The 14,521-nt window shown below is 37.7% G+C and overlaps 2 protein-coding genes across 13 annotated transcripts in view; both read right to left on the bottom strand.

Moving 5' to 3' along the window:
• Positions 1–7,446, bottom strand: part of LOC106884453 (mediator of RNA polymerase II transcription subunit 25) — an 87,768-nt gene extending 80,322 nt beyond the window's left edge. For 4 of the 12 annotated variants that reach the window (XM_089354736.1, XM_089354739.1, XM_089354740.1 and 1 more), the window contains exons 1-5: positions 7,206–7,443; positions 4,034–4,079; positions 3,321–3,445; positions 2,751–2,849; positions 2,388–2,508 (exon numbers count right to left, since the gene is read on the bottom strand). In XM_089354736.1, coding sequence (XP_089210862.1) covers positions 2,388–2,508; positions 2,751–2,849; positions 3,321–3,445; positions 4,034–4,079; positions 7,206–7,336 — 522 coding nt within the window. In that variant the 5' untranslated portion in view covers positions 7,337–7,443. Of the gene's footprint in view, positions 1–2,387; positions 2,509–2,750; positions 2,850–3,320; positions 3,446–4,033; positions 4,080–7,205 lie in introns of all 12 variants that reach the window. The other 8 variants (XM_089354735.1, XM_089354738.1, XM_089354742.1 and 5 more) reach the window with 4 other exon arrangements.
• Positions 7,447–9,831: 2,385 nt separating this feature from the next.
• LOC106884450 (WD repeat-containing and planar cell polarity effector protein fritz homolog) lies at positions 9,832–14,515 on the bottom strand. The gene has a single exon (XM_014935839.3). The coding sequence runs from the start codon at positions 14,155–14,157 to the stop codon at positions 11,983–11,985; it is 2,175 nt and encodes a 724-aa protein (XP_014791325.1). The 5' UTR covers positions 14,158–14,515; the 3' UTR covers positions 9,832–11,982.
• Positions 14,516–14,521: the final 6 nt, after the last annotated feature.

The raw sequence follows: 14,521 nt of genomic DNA, 5'->3' as shown, positions 1-14,521 counted from the left end.
GGTAGTTTGCAAGAGGGTGTCATAGAATTGGTCTTTCAGACCATCTGGTAGCCCAGGTTGAGGTGCATAGGCTGAGATGACAGTAGCTAATCTATGATGAAGCACTAGTCTGATCTTAAGTACTCTGTCACTTACTCTAACGACCTCGATTACCTTATCCACCCATTTCTCCGCTAGAAGTATTCCTACGCCCCCGACCCCGTCAGTGTTCCCTGCCCACAGTACCGCCAGACTGGCCCTCGTGCCAGTGGCATGTAAAAGCACCCACTACACTCTCAGAGTGGTTGGCGTTAGGAAGGGCATCCAGCTGTAGAAACTCTGCCAGATCAGATTGGAGCCTGGTGCAGCCATCTGGTTCGCCAGTCCTCAGTCAAATCGTCCAACCCATGCTAGCATAGAAAACGGACGTTAACGACGATGATGATATATATATATATATACATATATATAAATATAAGTGACCGATAGAACAAGTACCAGGCTTACAAAGAATAAGTCCTGGGGTCAAATTGCTCGACTAAAGGCGGTGCTCCAGCATGGCCACAGTCAAATGACTGAAACACTGGAGTCGTTGTAATCGACTTAATCCCTTTGTCTGTCCTTGTTTGTCCCCTCTATGTTTAGCCCCTTGTGGGTAATAAAGAAATACGAAACTGAAAGATACCCATCATGTTTATGTATCATCATCGTCATCACATAAGTACTTGTGGTCACGCAGGAAATCCACCTCGCGACAAAATGCCATATTTACCAGGCACTCATCCAAACGGTTCTCCCCTATGGCTGTGAGACCTGGCCAATGCGTGTTATTTCTTTACTACCCACAAGGGCCTACACACCGAGGGGATAAACCAGGACAGACAAACGGATTAAGTCGATTATATCGACCCCAGTGCGTAACTGGTACCTATTTAATCGACCCCGAAAGGATGAAAGGCAAAGTCGACCTCGGCGGAATTTGAACTCGGAACGTAGCGGCAGACGAGATACGGCTAAGCGCTTCGTCCGGCGTGCTAACGTTTCTGCCAGCTCGCCGCCTTTGATGGATATCTTTCAGTTTCTGTCTACCAAATCCTCACAAGAGTCTTTGGTTGGGTCAGGGCGATAGTAGAAGACACTTGCCCCAAAAAATGCTATGCAGTGGAATTGAAACTTGTAGGGCTTTCTGACTGTCCAATGCGTGTTGCTGATCTCCAGAAGCTGGAGGTCTTCTATCGCTTATGTATTTGTCATCTTCTCCGACTGCGTATGTCAGACTGCATTTCGAACCAACAACTTTGTTCACTGCGGTCTCTCGCCTCTTGAGAGAACTCTTCTGACGAGAAGACTATGGTAGTTTGGTCGCACATCACAGTACTGCCATGATGAACTCATCCAGAGAGTGATAGCGCCAGATCCTCCCCCAGGTTGGTATATGTGGAGAAGTGGTCAGCTGAAGACATGGCTCATGACAGTCAGAGCAGATATGGAATTCGTTTTTGCCCCTAGAGTCCTTGGTATTCGTTGCTGGAACTGGGAACAGCTTCGACACACTGCAGAATCAGCCGCCAACATACATGCATGGACTGTCTAAACTCATGACACAATGAACTCAATAGGAGCTAGCTTAACCCCTCCTGGTTGAATGATAAGTTAAGGAGAAGTCAAGATCATTTAACATTCCCTTTTTCATGTTGGCATGGGCTAGATGTTTTGACAAGAACAGCCAAGCCAGAGAGTTGCACCAGATTCTGCATCTGCGTTGGCATGGTTTGTACTGCTACTTGCCCTTCCAAACACCAACCACTTAACAGAGTTGTTGTTGTTGGCACTCCGTCGCTTACGACGTCGAGGGTTCCAGTTGATCCGATCAATGGAACAGCCTGCTCGTGAAATTAACGTGCAAGTGGCTGAGCACTCCACAGACACGTGTACCCTTAACGTAGTTCTTGGGGAGATTCAGTATGACACAGAGTGTGACAAGGCTGGCCGTTTGAATTACAGGCACAACAGAAACAGGAAGTAAGAGTGAGAGAAAGTTGTGGTGAAAGAGTACAGCAGGGTTCACCACCATCCCCTGCCGGAGCCTTGTGGAGCTTTAGGTGTCTTTCGCTCAATAAACACTCACAACGCCCTGTCTGGGAATCGAAACTGCGGTCCTATGACCGCGAGTCTGCTGCCCTAACCACTGGGCCATTGCGCCTCTGCACTTAACAGAGTGTACAGTATATAACAGGCTTCCTGCCATTTCCATCTACCAAATCTATTCATAAGGATTTGGTTAACCCAGGTTTACAGTAGAAGACATTTGCTCAAGGTGCCACAAAGTGGGGCTGAACCTGTAACTCGTGTGGTTTCAAAATTCAGGTGCAAAAATACAGAATGAGAAGACAAAGGATAAAACTTACGTTAGACATCATTTTGACAAGATCTTCGCAAGTATGACCAGCATAATTCTTTACTTGATAGCTTGGTAGCTGATATGGTGGAGAATTTGTCACTAATATACAATGGCACTGTGGTTTGATACTATAATGAAATATGTAAAAAAAAAAATTTAATAATTAGAAGGAAACTGAAGTGAAGCCACAGCATATCTAAAGAAGTCAATCAGATATTAGCATTATACAAATAATTTCGTCCAACCCATGCTAGCATGGAAGGCGGACGTTAAACGATGGTGATAATGACTCTTGGATTAATGTCACAATATTGTCATTATTGTCGAAATGTAAAAAGCATTAAAAAATGTATTTCTAGTTAGGACAAACCTGGGATGTCTCTTTTTACTGAAATCATCAAAAACTTGAATAGCTGTACTTAAACCCTCTGCTATGTGACTTTTGCCTTCACCAGCACCACCAATAAATCTAAAAATAAAAGAGAAAAATAATTAATTCATACAATTTAACCAGTTTATTTTGTTATCTTTTATCACTTACTTGTTATTGACCCTGAAAGGATGAAAAGCAAACTAGATTTTGGTGGAATTTGAACTCAGAACATAAGGACAGGGGAAATGCTAAGTAATATACCTGGTGTGCTAACGATTCTGCCACCTTATGTTAATAATAATAATCCTTTCTACTGGAAGCACAAGGCCTCAAATTAGGGGGAAGGGATTAAGTCGATCACATCATCCCTAGTGCCTAACTGGTACTTAATTTATCGATCCCGAAAGGATGAAAGGCAAAGTTGACTTCAGTGGAATTTGAACTCAGAACAAGACAGACGAAATACCGCTAAGCATTTTGCCCGGCATGCTAATGATTCTGCCAGCCCACTGCCTTATAAGATGATAATAATAATAATAATTATAATAAAAAACAATAATAACTTACGGAATTCCATCAAACCATCCAAGGAATGTATGAATGTTTGTAGTAGGAGCATAACATCGTGCAGCAGGCTCTGGTGCAATGTCAGCAGAATGGAAGGCCACCAGTGCATACAATGTGCAACTGAACTGCAAAAATAAAGAGTTTTAAATAAATGTAATAAAAATGCAGCAAGATTATAATCCAGCGTTTTCCAAACCTCTTTGTTGCGATCCATTTTATTTATCTCGCGATCCACTGAAGGGTCGGGACCTACACTTTGAAAAATGCTGGATACTCTGCACTTTGCACTCACTTGCGTTTTTTTTCATTCCTTCTTTTTTGTCACAACCCATTTTATTTATTTCGCGACCCACTGAATGGTCGGTCTCACAGTTTGGAAAATGCTGGATATTCTGCAATTTGCACCCACTTGCGTTTTTACAAAAGCATAAGTTCTGCAGGGCCAGACATGTCGCAAGGCTCAGAGAGAGCAGGTGGACGTGTGCAAATACCAAGTGGTATCCAAGAGGTCTGAAAAGGTCGCTAGGAAGGCCTTCACAACAAAGGGAAGACAACTGAGTTAAGTGATTTGGATCAAGGTAGAAAAGAATGGAACAATCAAGACAGAATTGGAAGCACATTGTGACCAGTGGGGTACATCTGATAGTCTGGTCGGTACTGTGATGTGTTATAAAAGCAAATAAATAAATAGTATACAAATATTTTCAACTTACATCGCATCCATAATCTGTGGGATCAGGTGGGCCGCCATTGAAATATCTAGAGAGAAAAAAAAGATATCGGTTTAAAATGAATGAATTAAAAATTATATTGGTTATGAGGCATGGCTGTGTGGTGAAAAGTTTCCTTCTCAAGCACATGGTTCTGAGTTCAGTCTCACTGTGTGGTACACCTTGAGCAAGTGTCTTTTACTCTAGCCTTGGACCAACCAAAGGTTTTTAAATGGATTTGCTAGACGGAAGCTGAAAAAGGCCTATTGTATACATGTGTGTGTGTGTGTGTGTTTCTTTGTGACTGCGTTGTCCCTCACCACCACTTGACAACCAGTGTTGGTGGCTTTACATCCATGTACCTTAGCAGCTCAGTAAAAGAAACCAATAGAGTAAGCTCCAGGCTTAGCAAAAATATAAGTATCGGAGTCAATTCATTCAACTAAAAACCCTTCAAGGTAGTACACCACCATGGTCACAGTCTAGTAACTGGAACGAACAAAAAATAAAAAATAATAACACAAGTCTATTGGTTTTCCTATATCAGAAATCCCTCTCATTCACAATGTTTTCTCTTCGTGATCTGATATTTTTAAAAAAATGCTACTTTTATCTGACAAGTTACAACTGCAATTAAAGTAAAACCTGGATGGAAATAACAGATGTTACTATAAAAAATTTGGTACAAGAAATCCAAAGATTTCATTTTCAATGAAACAGGTGCTAATAATAACAATGCTTTGACTGATATTTTATTTTACTGACCCCCAAAGAGAAAAGCAATGTTAACCTCAGTGGGATTTGAACTCAGAAATACAGAGTCAGAACAAACTATAAAGAGTTATAAAAGGTACGCTTCATGTGTGGTAGTATGAATATTTATATTTTGTAGTTCATGAAACTTACATCTAGTATAGATATATATATATATATATATATATATATATATATATATATATATATATATATATATATATATTATGGTTATCATCATCATTTAAAGTTCATTTTCCATGCTGGCATGGCTTGGACTGTACGGGAGCTGGCAAGGCCAAGGAACACATCAGGTTTCATTGCCCCTTTTGACATGAGCAATTTGGCAACAGATTAGCATCCCATTCAATGTGTGTGTGTGTTGATACATTATATAAACACACACACACACACACACACAATAATACCCATGCCAGTTCTGCACCTGTGCCTGTTCCATGAAAAAAGCACCCAGCACACTCTGTTAAGTGGTTGGTGTTAGGAAGGGCATCCAGTTGTAGAAACAATGCCACAATAGACAGATGGAGACTGGACAGCACTCGGTTAGCCAGCTCCATGTGAAACCGTCCAACCCACACCAGCATGGAAAACGGACATATGATGGTGATACACACACACACATATATTTTATATATATATATATATATATATATATATATATATATATATATATATATATACACACACACACAAGGAAAGAATGAAGGAATTAATTCCGTATATAGAACAACGACGTAGTGCTCAGAATATGAGCTATATGAATAATATAGACCATCAATAGAATACACAAAATTTTGGTAATCAATAAACAATTTTCCTTTATAACATCGAAGTACTTTAGGCAAATCTCATAAAACTGTAAAAAATATATGTGTACAAAATTACACAAAAATACATAAAAAAAAGATACGTACAAATACATATGGACATATAAAAGTGTACATGAATACATAACGAAAATATAAAATGGTATGCGAGTGCCTGAACTCGGTACATCCGTGTTAGAAACAAGGAAGAAAGTTATAGATACATCGACAATATGTATAATTAAAAAAGAATTATAAGTATTCCATGGCAGAGATAAGGTCTAATATTTATCCTACAATCATTTCGGGGAAAATGTTATTGGTGGGTGAATAAAGTATTTCTGTCCAGCTCCTATATATAAAGTCCCTTCATCAGGGAACACATAACAGACTTTAATTTCCCTTTTATGTGTTCCTTGATGAAGGAACTGTTTATATGGGAGCTAGACAGGAATACTTTATCCACCTCCCAATAACATTTTCCCCGAAACGATTGTAGCATGAATATTAGACCTTATCTCTGCCATGAAATACTTATAATTCTTTTTTAATTATGTATATTGTCCATATGTCTATAACTTTTTTCCTTCTCGTTTCTAATACGGATGTACCGAGTTCAAGCACTCACATACCATTTTATATTTTCGTTATATATTCATATGTATTTGTATGTATATTTGGCAGAGGTAAAGAATACGGAGGCTAATGCAGTTTCGCACCTCTCCTTGAAACATGGATTTAAAAAAAAAAAACTTTTTCGGATTCCTATGTTTAAGATATCGGAGATTACGAATATGAAAAAAAAAATTCCCACCACCACTTTAAAATTTTGAACTTTATCAAAATTTTTTCCCTATGTTTTAGATGACGGAGATTCCGAATATGCAAAATTTTAAATTCAATAAGCATATAGACATGTGTATAAAGAGATAGATAGATAGATATGAATGTCTTTCTGGGACTAAAAACAACAGTAATACCGTCTTCTATAGGATTGCCACATTTAGTTGACAAATATATTTTATGAATAAACAGACAAGGATAAATAGATAGACAGATAAATAAATATATGGATGAAAAATAAGGAATCCGAAAACTTTTTTTTTTCTAAATGCATTTTTCAAGGAAAGGTGCGAAACTACATTAGCCCCAGAATACGTAGAGAACCCGTTTTCTGCATAACAAAAACCCTAAACCTAAACACCGGGTGTACGTATTCTTTACTTTCGCCGTATATTTTTATGTATTTTTTGCGTAATTGTATACACACATACTTTTTTTTTACCGTTTTATAAGATTTGCCTTAAGTACTCCGATGTTATTCCATCTAAAACACTGAGTCTACGTTAGAAATGGGTACTACTAAAGAAGAGTGGTTCCCAACGCGCATCCGCCCTAGCTGGTCGTGAGTAGTCGATCTTACAAGAGAGAGCCTTGTGCTAAAAAGTTTACTAGGATTTGTTGACATTCTTGGAAAAAAAATATATTGTGTAAAATTATTGGTATCAATATGTAAGCATATACATGATAAATGAACAAAAGAAGTTGGAAACGTCAATAAGAACAAACCGCCATTTTAGAATCGAGATACTTACTCAAGTGTTGGTTGAATATACGATGTTTTTAAGATATCTTTGTGAGCGGCGAGATTTGCTGTGGATTCTATCACAAACACAACGTCAGAAACTGTTGGGAATAACATTTGTTGTGTATCAGTAGCGATCATACTTTTTAACGACAACACACTAAATAATAGTAATGTGAGATTACTAATTCAACTCCGCCATTGAAGCTGGCGACCAGAAGATTGACATCGAAGGGAAGTAACTCGGTCAATTTCACTAGCAGATGGGTTTTTCAAGGATTTATGGAATTTCTTTCGGAATTTTTTTCTTTTTTTTTTTTGTGTGTGTATGTGCAATGACTATCTTTCGAAATATCATACCACATGGTGATTCTTGCGAAAAACATATTGGAATTTCTGCCAGAAATCTTTCGGGAAATTCTTGGGGAAAAACCATCTCAGAATTTCTTCAGTTTTTTTGTTGTTTTTTTTTTACGGAGGAGGTGGGGAATTCTTGGGGAAAAACATCTTTGAATTTCTTCTGAGTTTTTTTTCGAATGACTATCTTTTGAAGTCCCATGCCTCATAGGAATTCTTGGGGGAAACACACCTTAGAATTTCTAGCAGAATTTTTCTTTCTATTTTTTTTTTAAATGATTGTCTTGCAAAGTCCCAAGCTTCATGGGAATGGAAAATGGTAAGGAAGATGAGGGATAAGAATATAGACTATTTAAAAAAAAAAAAGGACAGCTTTTGAAAAAATCCACCAAATACCTGATTTTGTTTTTTTTATTATATATTTCTTTCAATACTCAGGATATTAAATTTTTTCTTTCTATTTGGAATATTTATAATTCATTTTTATTTTTATCAGTCATTAGACTGAGGCCATGCTGGAGCACCACTTTGGTCAAACAAATTGACCCTAATATTTTTTTTATGTCTGGCTATATTATCAATTTTTTTTTTAACTGAACTTCTAGGTTACACGGATGCAAACAAACCAACACCAATGATGGAACAGACACACACACATGATGAGCTTCTCTCAGTTTCTGTCAACCAAATCCACTCATAAGGCAATCCAGAGCAATAGTAGAAGACAACTGTCCAAGGTGCCATACAGTGGAACTGAACCCAAAACCATGTGGTTGGGAAGCAACTTTCTTATCACATAGCCATACCTACACCTACATCTAATTGTAGGATGGGTTTTTTTTTCCTCTTTTCTTTTCATAATTCAGTTGGAACTTTAATTTTCAATGGTTTGGGAAAATGTCTCTCTCCTTCACAAAAGAACATTTCTCTCTAAACCAAGACGCTAATATAAAAAAGTATTTTTCATATTCAAACTGATAAGGGAAATATCCCGACTGTTTTAGATAACTGACTTCACAATTTGGGTATTCATAACTGATTGGGAATTCCTAAAGACAAGTTCCTGTGTAAGACAGTTCGGTATTCTCTGTAAATGCACAAAAACCGTTTTAAGGGCTGCATACTTTGTATTGTTATTACTGGATTAGTTACAGCTAAAAAGACCAAGTTATTTCAAGTTACAAACACATTTCTATTCATAGACTATCAACATGCTGTTTCAGCCAACAAATTGAAGTTAGTCGTATGACTTGTAAAAAATGGGAAAATTAGGAAGTTCTGTATGGTCTTTGTAATAAATTACTAATATGCTCATCTAAATGCAACAATATTTTCATATTTATTACAGCAAATAATTTCAGATCAAAGATGTTGCCAACACACATTGACATTAAGGTACCGATAGGTAAAATACTGGAGTATTTCCAATGTAGCATTTAACCTGAGCTCATGGCACCAGCATTGACAAGTTCTGTTTTGGCATGGTTTCTACAGCTGGATACCCTTCCTAATGCCAACCACTTTACAGAGTGTACTGGGTGCTTTTTATGTGACACCAGCGCTAGTAAGGTCACCAAGTAATTCACAAAACAAGCCCTTCACTCATTTGAGTGTACTGTAGTATTGAGGGAAGTGGCTCTATGCGAGGTGATGAGAGGTTAGTGTTATAGAGATAGGAACAAGTATCTTGCTGTAAAGGAGATATACGGTTACCTCTATTAAAAAAGAAAAAAGAATGGTGGTAAAGACATGCCAGAGAACACCCTCAAGTTACAGGAAGAGGAATATAAGTGACATGGGTGGGTAGCTAAGATGGTGGAAGAATGGAGATAGGGACAGAGGAAAATGCACCTTAAAATAAATACGTTGTTTTCTTGTATATAGACACCTTAGTCATATTAGAAAAACAAAACGAATATGGAATTGGATGATTCCGTTCTTTTGCTTGTTTCAGTAATTTGACTGCTGCCGTACTGGGGAACCACCTTGAAGAATTTTAGTCAAAGAAATCAGCCCCAGTACATATATACTAATCTTTTTAAAGCCTGGTACTTATTCTGTCAGTCTCTTTTGCCAAGCCACTAAGTTAGAGGAACATAAACACAGCAACACAGGTTGTCAAGTAGCAAGGGGTGGGGGGAACAAATACAAACAGACAAAAACTATGGAAATCAGACTGGAGTCTGGTGCAGCCTTCCAGCTTACCAAGCCTAATCAAACTGTTCAACCCATGCCAGCATGGACAACGGACATTAAATGATGATGGTAAAACAGTGAGATCACAACTTTTTAATTTTTATTAGATGTAGGTGAAAAGAAAGGAAAGAAAAATATAATTTACATTTCCAAAGAAATCTTTGGATGGTATGTTAACATGGAAATGGAAAAGAGAATGCGGTTTACATGTACAAAATGTTGTTATCAACCAGAAAACTATGTCGTTTTTAGGTACAAGTGTCCTATTTATCAACAATGAGATTAAATATGATACAGGAACACTAGTGTAGCTAGAGTGTGTGCCACTCAGGCTAGAGTGTGCCCTTCCGTTTGCTGTCCCAGACCCCACAAAAAAACACATATTGCCTACAACAGACCCAAAAGTGCTGCCCCTTTGAAAGAGCCACCCACGGTGGACCAACCCTACCGCACCCCCTAGCTACGCTAGTGTACAGGAATGGTAGCATTTGAATGTCTTTTATACCAAACTGCAACTAAGCCAGGATGCTGCCTTCAAAGATTTTGCCAAATGAATCGACTCCAATTAATTTTTTTTTCTTTAGTCTGGTACTTATTTTATCAGTCTCTGTTGCTGAACTGCTAAGTTACAGGGGACATAAACGAAACAACACCGGTTGTCAAGTGGGGTGTAGGATAAAGACATACACACACATACATACACAATAGGCTTCTGCACAGTTTCCATTTATCAAATTTACTCACAAAGTATTTGTTGGCCCAGGGCTATGGTACAAATTACTCACTCAAGGTGCTACGCATTGGGACTGAACCTGAAACGACACTATCATGAAGTATGCTTCTTAATCACACAGCCATGTTTGCACCTAATGAATTTTATCTTCTTTAAAATAATTTTCTGGTCCTTAGCATCATTAGAATGGAAGGAAAAGATGTTGCCATTTATTTACAGCTGTGGTTCTCATCCGGGGTCCACATGACCCTTGGAGGCGCATATAAGATCTTGTTAAAATTCATGAGCAATAAATTTGGTTATACTTTTATAATGTGGAGGCGCAATGGCCCAGTGGTTAGGGCAGCAGACTCGCGGTCATAGGATCGCGGTTTCGATTCCCAGACAGGGCGTTGTGAGTGTTTATTGAGCGAAAACACCTAAAGCTCCACGAGGGTCTGGCAGGGGATGGTGGCGAACCCTGCTGTACTCTTCCACCACAACTTTCTCTCACTCTTACTTCCTGTTTCTGTTGTACCTGTAATTCAAATGGGTCAGCCTTGTCACGCTGAATATCCTCGAGAACTATGTTAAGGGTACACGTGTCTGTGGAGTGCTCAGCCACTTGCACGTTAATTTCATGAGTAGGCTGTTTCGTTGATCGGATCAACTGGAACCCTCAACGTCGTAAGCGACGGAGTGCCAACAACAACTTTTATAATAGGATTTTGTTAAACATTGAATGGCTAGAAGGATCTATAATAGGATTTTGTTAAACATCTAATGGCTAGGAGGATTTATATGAATATAACAGGAACCAAAAAGGCACCACAGGAAAAGAAAATGGTTGACAAACACTGATTAAGAATTTAAAGAATCCAAAATCAAATATTTTATATCTCAATATTCATTTTTCCCAAACATAAACAAATAGATGGAAGAAAAACAAAATGTATGCTTTCTTTGCAGGAGCCTGTTTGCTATGCAAGGAGCAGTGGTTCACCAGAAAATAACCATTTTCTGATGGTACTTAACTTTGAAGTAATGAAACAGGTGTTTTAGCTGTTGTTTAATCCCAGGTGAGCTTTGATTAAGCAAATCTACTGTCAAAGGCATTCCAGGTGTAACCATCCCATCTTTTTTGTATATGTAGGACTACATTTTCTAATGTATCCTTTTTTTCTTAAAACTTTATATGTCCTGTGTATTTCCCTGGCATCCATTCATCATATATGATTCACATTGGCAATTTTTTTCAACCACCAGAGCAACATGGAATTTATTAAAGAAAGCTTTATGTTACTCAGGACATATGAAAGAAGGGCTTACCAAAAGTCTGAAAACAAGCATGGATGGTTTGGACAAACTTATGAAAATGCTTTAGACAGGTAAATGGTTAAGATGGTAGGGTATGATGTGAATGAATTTAGCTGCTATTTCTAGCAGATTGAGCAACTGTGTTGAAGTTCCCTTAAGGAGCTTAAGGGTTTTGTTTTTAATTATTTTGGCTAATGTTAAATAACTATAAATATGTAAAAACATGACTAGAGCCATCAACATCAATTGTAGGTTTGTCCAGTAAAGCATCTGTGTAGTCTTGAATTAATTCATTAACCAATTCCTTACCGATTGCATCATGATAGTTTTCAGAGGGTTGATAAGAGGTTGTGGAATGGAAATAATCAACAGTTGAATCTTTGTCGGTATTTTCTGTACGATGTCTTAATCTTAATTTTGGGACACGACTTGGACATCGTTCTTGCAGACTAGGTGATTTCTTAATTTTTTGATGGTGCATCACCTTTTCAACAAGGTCAGAGTTACTGGGATAGCTCTGCAAAGGATTCTGATAGTAATCAGAATGATAGTCTGACTCAGAACTTTCTTCTTCTGAAGAATTTATGCATAACTCTTGAATTTCTTCAGCCTTCTTTTTTGAAACTTCTGCTAATGACGTTTCATTGTGATCTACAGCAGTGTAATGTAAGTCCATGAACAGATCTTCACTCCCTATATCAACAGCAAGCAAGAAAGCCTTTTCAAACCGAGAATATCTGAGAAGCAAATGAAAAAATCGTCGAGCAAGTCTACATATTGGATCTCGATATTCTAATATGTTAGCAATTGATGTTTTCACTGGAGAATAAAACATACCTAGAGTCTTTTCAAGGTAGCTTTCTCTTTCTGCATTGAGTGGCAGTCGCAAAAGGTAATTAGCAATAGCTGAAATACCTGCATAGCAACTTGGGCCATCGCTTTCCCAATGTAAAGAACATAACAGGTTGGTAGCTTCATAAAGCTGTTGGTGTTTTATATATTCTTTGATCAGTTCAAGGACAGACAAACCTTCTTGACTCATAAGGCCAAAGTATAACTGTAAAACAGCTAGTGGGCCTTTGTTGAATATAAGTAAAAGAAATTGAGAATTTCTTGAAAGTTCAGTATCATTGTCACAATCATTCCATTGCATATCTTCAAAGAAAACGGTTTTCTTAAAAAACATATCAGTCTTTAATACTTTCTCTGAAGAAAACTGGTCACCAAGCAACTGGAAGTTGAGGTGGTTAAGAGCGAGATCAAATAACTGAATATTCCCAGAGGCACTTACAACAAACGCAACAGCACCATTTGAGTGCCATTTTATATTTACTGGTACTAAACTGGCTTGGGTTGAATGCATTGTCATAAAAGTTTCATCAAACATCACTAAAGTTCCATCTTGACAACCAAATAGCAGTCTGTTTGTTGAGGGATGGACACTAAGGCAGGTGAAGAGACTGGGCAAAGTCATAGATATAGATCTACTCTGTTGTAACTTTGTTTTTAAGATTTCATATGTCCCTCTTTCAACAGTTGTTTCCTCTGACCGACTTGAGACCAGCTCTACCGTAATTATTTGTTGAGTTTTTTGACTCAAAGTAGCATTCAGAAGGTTATATTCTGTTTTGACGTGAGAAATAACTTCTAATCGAGGTCCATTTATTGATAACAACACCAAATTGGCCTGTTCACAATCACTGACCAGCGGTGACCACGGACAACCATCCTTGGGATTGATAGAACACCAAACCAAGAGCAAATTTCGATCAGAACAATAAGATAAGTGTCTGTTTACTCTTCTTGTTGATGGTCCAGGGATTTGAAAATGACCAAATTTTGGATCAAAAGCTGACACTTTCTCAATTTTCTTCCCGACATCTCCCGCGTTGCCTCTTTTTTGAAAGTAAACATAATCCAATTTAGCGAGATTAGGATATGACAGAATAATAAAACTGTTGGTTAGGAGAGCATCGGAAATGAATTCTCCGCTCAATTTTCCACAAAGTGATTTATCAATGAGTACTTTTTCGATATCGGCAACATTTTGTTTAACAAGGTACGTAATTACATATCCATTGCTTAAAATAATCTGGAGGACGACTTTATTTTTCCAACTGGCCTTAACACATTTGTATTGGCTTAATAAAATTTCCACTTCTTTTAAAGTATCCCTAAGTTTATCCGGTCTCTTGTTACGTAGACTCCAAGTAATATCACGACTTTCTGTATACATTTGTTTTTCATGCCAATATGGATGTTCCGCTCTGGAGACTCTTTCATCTTTTTCGTGGTACACATGACAACCAGTGATGTTATCAGGTATGTAAACATTGCTTCCGACAGTCCAGAAAAACAATTCAGCCACACAACCTGTCATTGCGAATGACAGGAACCAAACAATAAAACAAACAATCAAGCAAAATAATATTAATTTCGTTAAGTTGACTCACTTGAATTTTAAAAACCCCTTACAGAGGTTCGAATACGGTTTCCAAAGAAACATTTTAAAGAAAAACTCGGTAGCATCGCTGATATTGAGAGCAATGACGGGCTGAGCAAGGGATAATAAATACAGAATTTCAAGTTTAACCAAGGGTTTGAACACTCTTAGATTTTTCATACGGAAATCGATTAAGTATGAAGTAAATTACAATAAAATAAAGTTCATTATAACGGATTAAATGATGTGACTAAATATAATTAATTCATTTCGTAAAGAGATTAAGCAGGTACCCGGTGCA

Source organism: Octopus bimaculoides, chromosome 7 (genome assembly GCF_046866305.1).
Source record: "Octopus bimaculoides isolate indiv1 chromosome 7, ASM4686630v1, whole genome shotgun sequence".
NCBI classification, from domain to species: domain Eukaryota; kingdom Metazoa; phylum Mollusca; class Cephalopoda; order Octopoda; family Octopodidae; genus Octopus; species Octopus bimaculoides.
This window is presented reverse-complemented; position numbering and strand designations above follow the sequence as displayed.